This window comes from Chaetura pelagica, unplaced genomic scaffold (genome assembly GCF_000747805.2).
Source record: "Chaetura pelagica isolate M959 unplaced genomic scaffold, ChaPel_1.0 scaffold412, whole genome shotgun sequence".
NCBI classification, from domain to species: Eukaryota; Metazoa; Chordata; class Aves; order Apodiformes; family Apodidae; genus Chaetura; species Chaetura pelagica.
In genome coordinates this window covers 1,320,148-1,336,329 of record NW_009952690.1, presented here as the reverse complement: position 1 = coordinate 1,336,329, position 16,182 = coordinate 1,320,148, and the positions used below count along the sequence as shown (strand labels likewise).

Sequence of the window (16,182 nt, the reverse complement as noted above, 5' to 3'; positions counted from 1 at the left end):
ACAGGGAACACTCAAAAGCACTCTTCAAAGACCATCATGCAAGTGTTGCAGAAAGGTAAGCCCATCACCCATTTTCTGTTCACCCTTGCAAGGACTTGATTACACGTGCAGCAGCCTTTGCATAGCACCCATTTAATCCATGCCACCAAAACGGTAAACTTGGTAGTTACCAATCATTTAGATGGGGGTCAAAAGGGCTAATGCCTTAGATTGCTCTTAATCATAAGATATCCTCAGACAAACCTCCCCAGTCTTCATTCTGGCTCTACAAACACAAAGTCAAGCAGCAGTGAAAATGTAGTACCAACTATTTAATTAAAAAAAAAAAAAAAGACAAAACAGAACAACAAAACCCAATATAACCCCAAACCAACAACAAAACCCAATACCCACCCAATTAGTTACAGCTTATTTTCATTTAAAACAAAAGTTAGAAAATATACTAAACTATATACAAAAGTAAATTTTGTTATTTCACTCAAATGTGTTTCAGCTATTGTTATTCTTTAAGCTAATACAATTTTATTACATTCTACTAGAAGTCCACTGTTAAGAAAGCAAACAACTGTTCAAAAACTCCAAGCAGATGCATTAAAAAACCTCCTAAGATTATTTTTCATTTCTTAACAACATAAAGGATATTAGTATTTAAAAAAAAAATAGGTTCTAGAGACTAGTTTAGAAAGTTTCACCTGTGCTTGAAGGAATATTAATTCAAAGACTTTTTTAAAAAGAAAACTTAGAATCATTCATTATTAAAACAGACTGAGATAATATTAGAATATGATACTACCCAATTTAAATGTATTTTATTCAGTGACTAAGTTTCACACAGTATTATTATTAATACTGATACTGAAGTAAGGTTTGTTCTATGAAGGGAAGTAAGTTTCATTCAACTTATCTATCTACCCCCCCTTAAGTAACTTAAACAATTTAATTCAAGAGTTATGTAATGGTATTTACTCTCAAGTCGTCATTGTTACTTGCTGAGATGTATGTGATAAGCCAATCATCTTCATGTAGTAATGCTTGGTGCAAAAAGTTGAATGTTTTAACTTGAATCTATTTGTTAATCACACACACTTAGATTTCCCAAAGAACTGTGAACAGGTCTTCTTAGATTTCCTTTTTGCCTTATACAAATGAAATTTTCAATGTAACATTTAAAATACATACACTTCTAACACACCTTGATGTCCATTACCAGAACTACCACTGTTGCTAGACAGGTGGGCAACAAAAATATCACAACTTCTCCCTTAGTAATAATAAATAAAAAGTCCCAGAACACATACTAGCAATACGCCTGACATCTGTACAACACACTGCTAAAGACTACATAGAAATGAGAATCTAAAAACCAAACATGACAGAATGCCTCCTAGAGGCATTCATATTCTTGTCACTTACTATTCTGTAGAGCTCTAAAACCATCTTCATAGGTAGAGAGAATTTTAGGAAAGGGCAATAGCATTGCAACATGACAATCTCAGACAGTTCTCATGCACCACAATAAAAATGGATTTTTTTTCCTCACTATCTCAAGATTTAAATATTAACATTGCTCTTTTCAGCATTCTGCCAGATTCAGGGAACATGTTCTATTAAAATGCAGATTAATATGCTCATTCAGAAAGAGCATCTAATTTTAAAGATAAGGTACTCCTTACTGTCAAGCAACCTTCTGCAATTGTTAATTGAATTCACTATGTTTACTGACCAAAAGCATACAACTGATCTCCTGAAAACAGCTATGACATATGCAGCAGTGCTAAAATTTTTGTTGTATAATCCTGTTATACTTCTATAGACAGCAACAGAAGAATACCTCTGGAGAAAAATCAGTTAGGTGTGTGGATAAATATACCCTTAAAGGAATGACAATCTATGAGGAGCTTGGTGTACCATTAATTTAGCCTCAACTGTTCTACAAGGATTGCTTTTATGAATGAACTATCAACTTTGTAAGTAGTTTTGCAAAGTGGATATTGTTATTCAATAGTGAATTGACATCACAGAGGGTACTGAATAGCTACTGGACAGCAAGAACTTCACTGGTAATAATTTTTCTTACTTATAATTGAGAGTTTCTAATGTTTCAATTTGCAAAACTGACTAAAGGCATACTGACTACTAATTTGGAGGTCTCACAACTCTTCCTCACAACTTGTTTATTCTTAAGAACTTCTAAACCAGTAATTTGATTACTTTAATGGAGTAAGATTACTTACATCTTCAAGCATACACAATAATCGGTCAGGAAGAAAGGAGAATATCATGGAGATAGATCTTCTAAAATGGTATTTTTAAGATCTGCACAAAGGCTGCTCAGGTGTAAAGCAGACTGCTTTCTGTCATTTTCAATTCGGAACAGATCAAGGACATGGACAGATCAAGATCTGACAACATGTTTCTGGAATGACAACTGGATTTCTAAAGCATTTAGAAATCACAGGCTGCAAATCTATGGTTAATCCGAAGCATCATGACACATCCAGAAAAGCAAGAAACTTCACAAAGAACATGAAGATACTGAACTGTGTTTTTTAAAAAAGATTGAAAAGACTCACATACAGACCAAAAAAATACTGAAGTTATAAGAAAATAAGCAGTCTGAGAATGGGAGGGGAGTGAAGTATGATACGATAACTTCCTGGATACTCAATGCTACTTTTTCAATAAAAGACTCACTTCCTCTCCTCCCATTTCTACAGGGAAGAAACACAGAAATGCAAGTTGTACCATTAATTTTCTCAATCAACTCATCTTGCTTTAAACAGAACAGTATGATTTGTTAAGCCTACCTCTCACATTCAAAGTATCTTAGAAAAAGCCATTTCAACACACATGCATTTCCTCACCTGCCACTTAAAAAGCACCTACATTTTGAAGAGCACAACTAAGAAACATTAAATACCTCAAAAAAAAGTAATTATGCTGAATGTACATTCCCAAATTGGTCTTACTTACTCTGCTTACACCTGCATTTTACCTATGCTTCCTAAACCAGACAGAACCTTATACTCCCACCCACTCACTCCAGGCTAAGGTATCAGGGATCTTCTTTTGCCACTGCTAATGGTAACATTCCCTTATTTTGTCATACATATCTTCAAGGACAACCTAATACTTATAGCCACTTCTAACTTAAAGAGTTCCAATTAGCATACGTTCACGTGCAGAAAAAAAACACCTCATGGCATATGTAGGGAATTCACCAAATTTTTATTTTCCAAAATGCTCATCTAAAATGAAAAGCTTAAGTCTACAGCTTAGCAACCCTAAGCACCTAGCACAAATCAGCTGACATTACCAACTGAAGCACCCTTCCGGATATAGGATGAGGTAAGGGCTTGAAATAGCAAAGGAAATGAGGTTGATAGCCTATCTATTATTCTTCATGTAGAAGAACTAGTAGATACTGCCTGAGGCCAAACCACAAGAGCCTAAGAAAAAAAAAACATTCACATACCCTTTAGATTTTTTTATTATGACTAAAATAGTGATGGAAAAAAAATTGTCTGCAGATCCACTAGCCTTTTTACTGAGCTGTATCTTCCAAAAAAAAAGTATTTTTAGATATTTTAGATGTTCCACAATCAACTACTAAAAGAATAGGTACATACCCTACAAGAGAGTAGTGGTGGACAAAATCAGGATAATTTCTGAAATACTTTTATAAAAATTACATAGGATAAACAACAAAAAAAAAAATCACCCCAAGCCAAAAATTAGGAACCTTTTTCTACTTCAGATGAGGATAAGCTTTTAAATATATATAAAACTGCTTGGTTTAGATACAAGAACTAACTCCTTGATTCTAGTGTTTAGCACAGTGAACAACCATGTATTTCCAAGCAGCAAACTGAATTACTTGGACTACCAAATAAAAAAAAACAGGAATTAAATTTTAAGCGAAAAAAATCAGATGCTTTTTTTCATAGAACATATTTTGTTGCTAGTTTCATGCATTAAAAAAGTATCATTAAACCATGCACAGAACTGTACTTCAGCTGTTTGACACACCACATGTATATGAACTCATGCAACATACTGCAACTGCCAATTTTCTTTTCTCTGTTTAAATGAGTTGTCCACACAAGCAAGAAACAAATAATATTTTCAGAAATGCATGCTTTTGTAAGTATTTAAACTTCCTATAGCAAACAAGATATAAAATTATCAAACAAGACACATGACAGCATTCTTTTTAAACAGAATTATTTCTAGCAATAGATTTGTTAAGTATGGAAGGACTGGATAATTAGTTTTTTACTACCATCCATATGGATAACAGTATTGACAACTATTGTTATTCGGTGTTAGTAAAAGCGGGAAGGAGTAGGGAATGAATATTTGAACCGAGCAAATAACTGAAGAGCAAACAAGAAGTGAAGGTGAAAAGGCTTTAGAAGTTCTGTGTTTCAGTCACACAACCTCTAGCAATAAGTGAACTGCACAGCACCAAGAACTTAACAACAAACTGAAGTAGGTGCTCAGAAACAGAAGCACATCATGGAAAATTGCCCCAGAAAATAGAAGTAGGGAAGTCTGTTAAGAACTAATTCACTAGTCAGCAATTCATGCCTCTGCATATTTTCTTTTAATATCACACAAATAGCCACTGAATGTATTTGTAATTATTTTCCTTTGTGTCAATGTTCTGTACAGCTTTTAATCTTTAAAAGGCTTCATACATTAACATATGTAGCGTTACTAATTAATGATGTTGTGTATTCAACACTGACTAATAGTTTTTAAATTAGTCCAACGTCAGTATTCAGGGCCAAATAAAAGTCTTTTTGTTGCACATAATTAGAATCAGAAATGGTCAAAAACAAATACCTGACAACTCTGCTAGAAATGGTTTGCATATGAAATAAAACCACATTTCATTCTGGTAGATTTTAAGTATTCTGAGAAGCAGAAATTAACTGGAAGTACCAAAAACTGTCCTGTTCTGACAAACTCTTATTTTAACAACCTTCCACATCAAACACAACCTGCATGTAGCAGTTGATACAAAAACCTCTGTGGAAAGAGTCTAACTTTACTGAAAGCTCAACTTACAGACTTTTAAGGGTTTTATGAACTAAAAATCAGATAAATTAAGTAGTTCTATACTTAATCAACAGTCAACATAACTAAGAATGAAGACTAGAAATAAAATATAAAACTACAGTGGTGCTATGATAAACTGTTACATTCCAATTTAATCAGAAAACATTCAATAAACCCTGACAGAACAGAAAATCTCAAAGATGGGGAAAGGGAGGACAATCAGAGTAAAACTATCATTCAGATAGCAAGTCATTAATTAATACCTAGAGGTAGAATGCTTTTTTGTTTTAGAAGAGCATTAAGAAAAGGGTGAAAATAAAATTTTAAAAATCAGTGAAAATAAGAAAATTTTTATTTTTTTTTATAATTAAGTGTGTATTTGCAGGAGACAGACAGAATATATAACTAACACATGAAAAACAGCAAAATATTTTAAGTTAAATGGTTTACCTCCCCCCCTCTTTGTAAACTGCTACAGGACTTTTGGTGAAGATAATTCCTTCTATAACTAAAGAAGAGCTTAATAAAAATTGCATCAGAACAGGAGCAGTGAAGTAAGTGCATGTACTACCTTCCTAGAAAAACAGTAGCAAATCTGTGTGTAATGACTGACCCTGTTCATGACACTCACAAGCTGTTGACAGACAAGAATCTCAATGTATTGTGGATTTGCCTGGACTGTGAAAGGATTACAAACACAAGGATAAAGAACATTATGTATTTCCCCATCCTATTAGTACCATGCTCAACAAAGAACAGTAGTAAAGTGGAACACAGAATGCTTTTATGAGAAATAAGCAATTAACTCACAGAACAAAACAAACTGAAGGTTCACACAAGGGGAAAAAATAGAGGAGCTTACATTTGTGTAGAACCTTACCAGTGGACCTCAGTACATTTAAAAAAAAAAAAAATAAGGTCCCTGATCCCTGTTAAACTGCATGTTCCACTGACTCACACACAAGATCGATGATTCTTCCAGCACACTAGAATTTCACGACTTCCATTTAGACATTCAAGGACCTTAACACTGACCTCCAGATTATGCCAATTATGTAAAAACAAACAAAACTAGTAGGATGGAGAAACATGGGGAAATCATCTTATTTTTTCTATACCATTGAATTCCAACCTATCAAACGTTTTCCAAAGACAACAGAGATGTAACCTGTTTGCCTTCTAAGTTAGCGATGAACACGAAAAGCATCCAAAGTAAAATAACAAATATTCTTGTATTTCATTCTCTATGTTTCTATGGAACTACTACTATAGCTTTGTCAATTTAGAAGACAGAAAAATGCCACAGTAAGCAATCTATAGCAGAAAGACACGTCTTTAGAATAAGAACTGTACCTGAATGAGCCTTAAAGAAGATAGTCTAGCTTCTGGATTTCAGCAATGAAACAGTAAAGAAGTGAACATGCATGAGGTATGACAAAAAAACCCTAAGTCTATTTATAAAAAGAAGAAATGGAAGACACATGAACAAAACTAAGTTAAAGCAACATGAACTCTATCTAGGTATAGACATAAAACAGCCACCTGCTTTTCTAGCAAAATGCAAAATCACAGTCGGTTCCAAATACACAAAAGCCAAAGAAAACTGAAGAGCAGGTAACATCATCATATTGCACAATTAGGACAACTAATCAGAAACTACATGCTAATCATGCTAAAAAGCACCTTCTACAAGCTTAGAGACATCAGAGCTTTCTGTAATGACAGCCTACCATGCTGATACTTTGGCCAGAGAAGTTGAATTTGCTTACCTCCTGTAAAAGGTCTGCCTGTTCAATGGCTTTGAGAACATTTTTCTTGGAAGTCTCCTGAACTTCCCCTCCTAAAAGAAACTCATCCAGAATGAAGTAGGCCTTTTCAAAATTGAAGATGATATCAAGTTCACATACCTAAGAAGAACATCAAGCATTATTTCAAAATGAGAGGATACTGTCTATTGAGGATATCCTTTTACAAAACTTCACTCATTCACAGCTTCACCCAATTTCACTAAATCAAGATGTTAGCTTTAGGAAATAACCTTCTAAGAAGTGGTGCAACAAAGAAAAAAATATCAATCCTTTGAGAAAAAAACTAAACGAATTTATTTTTTTTTCTTGAGTTAAAAACTGTTACAGTAACTTCTCTGAAAAGAGTTTTCATTATTAGAAGGCTTCAATTCACAACTGTCAGTGTCACTTCATGAGGCAAGAGAATACGCCTATAAAAGTTCTCTTCTTGCCTACAGTATACAATGGCAGATCATGCAATCTTACAGAAAAATTTCAAACCATAATAATCACAAATTTCTTATTCCTAGTCAAGACTAGGAAGGCAGAAGGATGAGCACCAGCTTTTCTAAAAGTGCTAACCTACACTACTACAGCTACATGTATTTGCTATCTGGGTAAGCAGATGTCTGTCTTGTCTTTTCTTACCCCTCCTACTAGTTCACAACCAACTGCCTCCTTCAAAAGAAGGTGTAAGTACTCACACACCAGAGCAGTGCCAGGGACAAGAAAGCTGGGCACCTAGACAGAAAGCTAAGGATAAGATTTTATCTGACCTCAAGTGATACTACTGCAAAATGATACAAATACATGCAATTAACACCAGACATTAGTCTTCTCCCAAATTAGTAATTTTGAATTTTAACAGATACATAGGCAACTTTCAGATTGGCCAAGAAAGCTACATAAAATGTTACATACACATTTTAAATACCTAGGTTATCATGTTGTGTTTTTTTGAAGTGCTGTGGGCATAAAACAAAATGATGTATTATAAAGAGATGTGTATCTACAAAAATTTAAAAATTACATACACTGCCAAAGTACTTGTCAAGAAGTTCTACATAGCGATGAATTATTTCCAGAGTTATTAGTTCATTGTCCTGATCTTCAATAGCACAGCAGAAATAGAGGCTTGCATACCTGTAATAAGAAAATAATCCTGATTTTAGCATAAGAACATGAGCAAAATGAATGAACGTTCCCAGCACTCCTTCATACTACCAAAGAATGGCTGACAAACCAGAAGACATTCACAGGTACAAAAGGGATATGACTCCTTGAGTCAGTCAAGACTTCAGCCTTAACCATCCTTTAGTAGTGGCTCAAAAAGGAAATGGTTTTGATTTTTTGGCAGCCTGACAAGAGTTCAGAGGCCAGATACTTTCTCTACTACCTGTACGATCCAAACACTGGTACACTAATCAACAGATTCAGTCTTTAACTTGTATCAAGACAAGCTACACAGAGAGATACAAAAACTACAGAAAATGGCTTGGGAAAGATAAATTTAATTAGTAACTGGGATGTGGTCTTTATTATAGAGAATTTAACAAATGCAAAAAAACTCTCCAAAGTTAACACTGATGTCACATACCCCAATTGCTATTACTCAGCAACTCCATCAGTACCAACTGTTCTGGCATCAAGACTAACACCAGGCCATCAGCTAGTTTCTAGCAATCCACTTCCACCTTGCAAGACTCAGAATTCTTTACTTCAGATATGACCTTGAGTTCCACTTTAACAAAGAGAGCATCCAATTCTATTGTGCCATACCATACACTCAATCAGGTAATGTTTAAAGAAAGTTGATGCAAAAAGAAAAAAATAAATGAAAGTTGAAAAACCCATTTAGTCTTTTCTAAAGTGCCAAAACCTTATGCCAGTTATGCTTGTAACTGGTGATTTACATGAACCATAAACAGCTTTTGTTTGCCTGTTTAGAGAAGACAGCTGACCACATTAAGCACTCTGAGTAGCCAACCCTATTGCAAAAGAAGTTATTCAGATGTGAATGCCAAGCTTAAGATGCTTATTTGTTTCCCATACACAGGAATGCAGGCAACAATTGTATACATTTTATCATCTAGGACTTCGTAAGCCCCCAGATAAACACGGGTTTTGGCTTGAAGTATTGCAAAACAGTCCTGTGTTTTGTACTGTGTTGAGATGTATCTCCCAGCTGCTCAGAGCATCATTTATGACCTGAAAGTCATATGCCCCACTCTGTTCTAGCCAAGTCAAATTGCTATGGTTTCATCATGAACTACTCAGAATTCTTCAAAAGTTTTAAACTATTATTAAAAAAATTACTGCCTACAACTTATTTCCATCCTAGCACAAAACATAATGGAGAGGGCAGGAGGGGAGGGAAGAGAGGCAGACACCTCAGTGAAACACTTAACACTTTACTTCCCTTGCTTTCATCTCTTCACCATCGTGACTTACCATCAGAAACACTGTCTGAGCACAGTTAATTTGATTTTACACTGTTGTGTTTGCGCCTTGCTAATTCTTCAAGGATATTTAACAGTCATTGTAGCTTGCAAGATTCAATCTATATAAAGCATCTTTTATACAAAGCTATTTCTAAAATTACTGGAAAGTGATACTATAAAAAAAACCTGAATGCTTCCCATCCTACTGAGAAATTTATAAGTCAAATTCCATGTTGTTGTATTTCATTGTCGGAAAAAAAAGAGCTTTGGCACGTTAGTTGACATTTACAGTAATTACCAGCACTCAGGCCAAATTCATCTACACAAAGCTTTCTTCATATTCAGATGAGCAGCACTGATTATAGTGCACTTCAACTGTTCCCTTACAGTGCTTAAACATAAGGTCTGTTGGTATGTGATTCAGCTTATCAAGGCAAATTTGACTCAAATATTTGCAGTTTATCTACATGGAAAATCCTTTTGTATGTCTATTACTTAACAGTCACTTCTAATGCACACAATTATTTTACGCAAATACTCCAAAAAAACAGGAAGGCAGGGGGAAGGAAGAGAGGGGGAGACTACTTAACATAAAACACTTTCCCAAAAAGTGGTCTGCTCTCAGTGTCCTCATTTAAGGGAAAAAGTACCATACTTTTGGAAGAATTTCTTTGGCAGCTAGTGAGTGGACTACACACTCAAGGTCTGCCAACTGCAGTTTTGGATGAATAATATTGAAAAAAACCTATCAAGTGGGTATCTTAAGACTAAATGGAGGCCTGGGTATCTAAAATTTATTATACACAGATAATATGTGAGGTATTTTTTAAGCAGCAGCTGTGACTAATGGATCATTACATAACAAAACAAAATAAATGCAGACTCAATAAGCCTACGTGGCAAAAACCAGAAGAGCATACACAACAGCCACAACTGCAAAGGGCATGAGCACACTACAAAGGACTGTACCTTTCTTCAGACCCAGTTTCTCAAAAGCTGTATGTTATTGGAATTTTTTCCCCTGCAGGACAGGGCTTCAGAAAAAAAGTGTCTACATATAATTTACAGCAGATAAACTAGAGGTTTTGCCAAGCACAGAAGCTGAGATGGATGGAGTCCATTCCAAGACCATCAGATCACCATACTCGATTTGAAAAAGATTTCTGCTCTACAGAAGCTTTGTTTCTTCCTAATGAACCTGACAGAAAACCACATGCAACCAGTGAAAAGGCAAATCCTGATAGTAAAGTATGACACATGATAACAACCAACTGTAGTGCAGTCTGGAAGAAACATCCTGCTCTTTTAATTCCTATTACCACTGTGCAGGTATGTTGGTTTTTGTTTCCTCAGTAGATACTAGTAGCAGAATCTTCACTCCAGATCAGGTCCTTACACTCGTTTATGGACATCTCATTATAAATATCTTCCACTTGTCAGAAAGAGACACCAAAAACAGTCTGGGAAAGTCACCAAAAAAATGTAGTAAGGAAGAACAAACCAAAAAAGAAACAGAAGATGTAAATACTCATACAAATTCCTGCCTTGGTGGTGGTGTTTTTTTGTGGAAGGAAACAAATCCATGAACCTCCCCCTCAACAGTGACAATAGCTCAGTAGCGAGAAGCGTCACAATTGGCAGACAATACTTCAGCAGAGTCCTCCACTGCTACACTGCTCACAGCCAGCTTCAGTAATTCTGCCGGGGAATCAGGTCATTGAAGGCAAAGTATAACCTGCAAATCCTATCAGTTCAGTGGTGTTTTCCGACTAGATCACAGGACAATTGCTTGAGGTCATCCCTGGAAGTGTCGTCAAATAAAGCTGCAAGCCCGTAGGACCACCTGTCTGCATCTTAGTCACACTGGACGTAAATTTTAACTGCAGAAATTTAAAGCCTACAGAGTTTGGCAGGAACAAAGCTGAACTGCAAATGACAACCAAGCTGTCTTCAAGAGTCAGCTGCTTAAGGGAGCCCAAGAATCTGGGGTTTGGTGACAGTTTACCACCGCTGACTCAGTAAAAACTGGGACCACAGAGATTGTTCCTGGCCATTTCTTTTCCTAATCCAGAAAACTTACATAATAAAACAAGAACTTCTGAGACTCTAGGACTGGCAGATCAGTCACTATTCAATCAAAGATACAGAAATCAACAATAACACTATCCAACAGAAGTCTTTCTTTTACAGTTTCTCATTCCAGCAAGGCTATACCCTTTAGAAATTAACATAAGCTTGGTATCAATAATTATCTAAAAAAACAGCTGCTGCTTTTTGATGCTGAGGTCATCCTAGGGGCATGTGAACCAACATCCTATACAAAGACAACCTGATCAACTTAAAAGAACCAAACTAAAGTACCCTATGCACTTTGGGAATTGCATTTAGTCAGTTTTACAGAGCCACTTAATCAACACCATAGTAACTTTTCTAACAGATCCTACTATCCAGGTAAAATCTACTTAAAAGAAACATAGGGATCATGTAAATTGCCACTAACCACATGACTACACCGTAGTTCAGAGTGTTTTGTACCCAAGAGGCACACTACTCACAGAACGCACTCTTTTTTTCTTGCAGCAGGAGGATAACAAGAAAGCTTTAAAATTCACTTTCCAGTAAGTCTTTAATGTAACTTATGATTATGGTTATTTTACGTTGAACTGTAAGGTGATTGCCACAACATTGTGGACAGCACAAGCTATGACAGTTGTGTAACCTTATATTGCAAACACAGTTCCAAACTGACACATAAAAGCAATGCCAAAATGTTTAATGAAATTACCAATCAAGAATAATCAAGTCACAAGGTCTAAGTAAATCAAATGCTAACAAAGTAAAAATTACATTAAAAAACAGTTATTCTGCAATTTCCAATTTTGACTGCAGCATATTACTCAATTGAAATAACTAATACTACTAATACTAACTACTACTACTAACTAATACTAACTACTAATACTAAATAACTAATACTACCAGAAGCTAAAGTATTAAAAAAGCTAAAACAGCTGAGATCGTAAAAGAAAACAAAAAAGCGGGGTGGGGGAATCATACATACATCCTACCTTAAGCTCCTTTTTTAAAAAATGAGAAATGTTAACATTTCACGCATTTCTCTGTCACAAGGGCAAGGCTGCATGAATTTCTACCCCATATTCTCCAATACTAGTACTGCTAGTTTTTTAAATTACAAAATCTGAAAAGCAATAATTGTGTTTGCTAAGTTTCTAATCAGCTGTCTGCAGATGACTCTCTATTTCCATAAAGTGCAGTTGTTACTGGCCTCCCATATTTGAATTTCTTTTTTCCAGCAAGTCACTTAAAATCTGTTCATCTCTAGAAGCTGGAAGCTCACATCCTTTTTCAATAGTAATAGTATCTATCAGCCTGAAAACCTCTCTTCCAAACTAACTACAGAATACATACATCCCTGTTAGCGAACTATGTCAAAAGCAGGGCACCTTTTCCTCTTAAAGTAAAAATTAAGAAGGCAATGACTGATCCTATTTTGCAACCATTATCAGTGCTACTTGCATAAAACCAAGGGAAGTAAGTTATTCACACACATTCAGATGGATTTTAAAGACACTTAGTTATGCTCTCTTGAAGTTTAATTCAGAAAGCATCATATGAGGATAAAATGGTCCCAAGCGAAGGAGGCTAATCAAAATAGTCCAGCTTTCTTGATAAATGTTAAGTATCAGAAAGCAGCAAAAGCTACTGGGTTGCCAATTTTGCATTTGAGTTCATTCTGTTCTTGCAAAAAGGTACATCAATGAGACCCTTGAGTATAGTTCTAATAATGCCAACCATTCTTTGAGTCGCAATATCTAGGTCAATTCTCTCTTATGTGTTGGCAGTAAATACACTCTAAAAACAAGAAGAGCACATCAATTTCAGCAATTTAAGACTCATAATGGCAATATGCACCTACAACATGTACAACAGCACTATGTACATACTTTCATAGCTTATGAAAAAACATTTGCATCAGAGTGCAAGATCCTTCCCAATTAAATGAGAAAAAGACAGATCTTCGTAGAGATGCTCAAGGGCCTTTTATCTGCAAGCAACTGGGAGCACCTTTTGCAATTTCACAAACCACATCACATTGCTGCAGGTGTATTGCTCTTTTAGCCACTCATCTTTCAAAAAGTATTAGTCTTCAACTACTATAGTTGTCTTCTTGGAACTACCTATATTTAAGCTATAACCCATCACTCTTTTCCAAGAAATCATACTAGTTCGTACTCATCAACTTTAATTATGGTGTGATGATTGGAAAAAGTCTGTCCCATGACCCTTAAAGCTGTTAATGTTATCAGACACAGGAATTTAAATACCCAGTCGTTCTGGTAATGTTTTAGCCTAATGAAACTTGTCAAAAAAGCAAGATTTGAGATGTTCATTAGCTTGAGACACGCTAATCTTAAACAAGATTTCCTAGGCTGTGTCATATTAGTTTGCAGTGAAATAAACTACTGCAGTCAGCTGTGCACATCAGCAATCTAGCAGATGGGACTGCAGTCTACATCCAAGCCCAAATGGTCTAGATACATCTCCCAGCAAATTTCTTCATTGTCCTTGAACACAGACCCACAGCACACTACCAAGATGCATGAACAACACAAGTCTCAGCAACTCAGTTGGTCATACTCAAATTTCCACCAAGAAATAAGCAGGCAGGGAAGGAGAGCATCTGTGTGGAATCAACTCACCACCAGAACAGTTACTGCTGGTCAAGACTGGCCAAGGAAGAGAACAGACTTGGCCTAATAGTCATGCCTAATTTTTCTGATCTAGTCTCATAAAAGCTCACCTGAAAGACCACTTGCAGACATTACCACTACAGAAGCACATAAAGCATTTGAGCAAGCTCATCAACACGTATAAACAAGAAGTTTTGAGAGGACATTGAGAGAAAGACAAGAAAACCCTGTGCATGCTTTCTTTAAGCACAGCTTTACAATTTTTTCCTTTTCCTTGTGTTAATGAACTACATGCATTAGATTGGTAACATTCATGTCCATGATGTTGCGTGCACCAACATATATATGAAACCAGGACTTAAAGCATCTAAACCTTTTTGATTCTACCCTTTTGGTACACTGGAAAAGAGTTACAAACTCTGCATTTCAGGCCCAGTTCTCTCTGTCCTCTCTACAAAGAGAATACAACAGTATTTATTGTAGGGCACAAATTATTTACCATATCAAAGAGACAACAGGAATGCATAAACATTCCACAGTTTAAAACTAATTAGGGAACATAATTCAAGGTTTGGCAACACCAGGTTTAGCTGGAAGAGATACAGCCTACCAAATCAGAATGAGGATTACTATTATTTGTGGAGAAAATTTCACACCTTCATGTTGTAATACATTCTAAAGAATACAATCACAGAGCTTGCCACATATTCCAAGAAAACTTAGGGAGTAACTGGAAAATTAAACTATTGCAAAGAAAATTATACAGTGCTTCCATCAAATGAAAGCTAGCTATGATTTTTTTTCAATTAGGAGAAACACATTTCTGTATTCAAAGCAAAAAAATAATTAATAAGAACAATAAAAATCCAAAATTTATTCTCTGAAAGAATTATTTCCTTATTTCTGAGTGCTTAAAATCAAGCTACATTTGCAAGTTATTTATGAATTTACTGCCTAAGGTAAATGTTTATAAGATTCCAGTTTTCCTTATCATCTGTTAAATCTTACATGCTTCATAACTGTATGCATTTATGTACTGTAGGAACCTAAACAGATAACTAAACCACAACTCCTTATTAAACTCTTCATTTCTTTTCTTCAGCACATTTCTAAACGCATGAGTGATTTTCCACACATGAATGATTCCTACACGGTTATCAAATTAGATTAAAGGGAAAAGTCAGTGTTCTCCATAACCAGCAGAGGGAAGGGAAAAAAACTCACAACAAAAACAAACAAATAAAAAACCCAAACAACCCACTAAAAATCACCCTTCATTATTGTCTTGCTACTTATTACGCTGTTTGGGATGTATGGCAATTACGAGGTTAGTGAGACAGAACAACCTTTTGTAGACAATCTTCAGGTCTCTCCATTCCAGGAAGCTGCACATTTTCGGTTTGCGGGCTAATACTGTTTGAACAAGTTCCCTTGTGATTTTCTTCTTTTCTTTGTCAGATAATGGGACATACCACTTCTGCAGTCTCAGTTTCCCCTGGCGACTAAAAAGCAACATAAACTGCATCTGTTGAATTGGAAGGAGGAGAAGAGAAAAAAAAAAAAAGGATTAATCTCAGTCTCTTAGTTCCAAAAAGATTGCTGCGAGGAAAACCAAACAGGAAACAAGATAGCCATACAAAAGCCTATCTACATTATGTATATCTATAGCAGTGCCAGATGTTACACAAGATTGGGAAGTACTAATAATACAAAAGATTCTGCTGAACAAGGTCAGTCAAAGCAAAGGCAGTAGAAAGGATACGAACAGGGTTCAGAAACGGGTGTCAGAACCACATGGTAGCGACTAAATACACCTAAATCTCAGACAAACGGTGTCCAGCACTGGTGTGCTCCCCTCTGCGTTTACTCCAGAAAACGACAAAACCAGAACAACTCAGCACAGCCACTTCCTCAAATACCCAAACTCACTTTCAATGCACCGGATTAGAGCTCTACAGCAGGAGCAATTTACACTTACGATCTTTCTGAAAAGCCTTCAGGATACTTTAAAAGGCATTAAATCTCCCGCTGAAGAGTCCTACGGCACAGAAAAGCCCGGCCTTTTCTCACATTACACAAAAGAAGAGATTAAGTCCTTTCCCTGCGGTCCTATGTTCCAGGTCTCGCTTCCTCTAAACGTGTGATGCTGCAATTATATTTCAAGAACTTGTCGGCTGC

At 35.8% G+C, this 16,182-nt stretch overlaps 1 protein-coding gene across 3 annotated transcripts in view; it reads right to left on the bottom strand.

Annotated features, from left to right (window-relative positions):
- The window catches only part of AP1S2 (adaptor-related protein complex 1, sigma 2 subunit), a 28,596-nt gene extending 13,067 nt beyond the window's left edge, over positions 1–15,529 (bottom strand). For 2 of the 3 annotated variants that reach the window (XM_009993822.1, XM_009993824.1), the window contains exons 1-3: positions 15,351–15,529; positions 7,886–7,994; positions 6,834–6,971 (exon numbers count right to left, since the gene is read on the bottom strand). In XM_009993822.1, coding sequence (XP_009992124.1) covers positions 6,834–6,971; positions 7,886–7,994; positions 15,351–15,529 — 426 coding nt within the window. Of the gene's footprint in view, positions 1–71; positions 266–6,833; positions 6,972–7,885; positions 7,995–15,350 lie in introns of those variants that run through there. The other variant, XM_009993823.1, reaches the window with a different exon arrangement.
- Between the last annotated feature and the right edge of the window lie 653 nt (positions 15,530–16,182).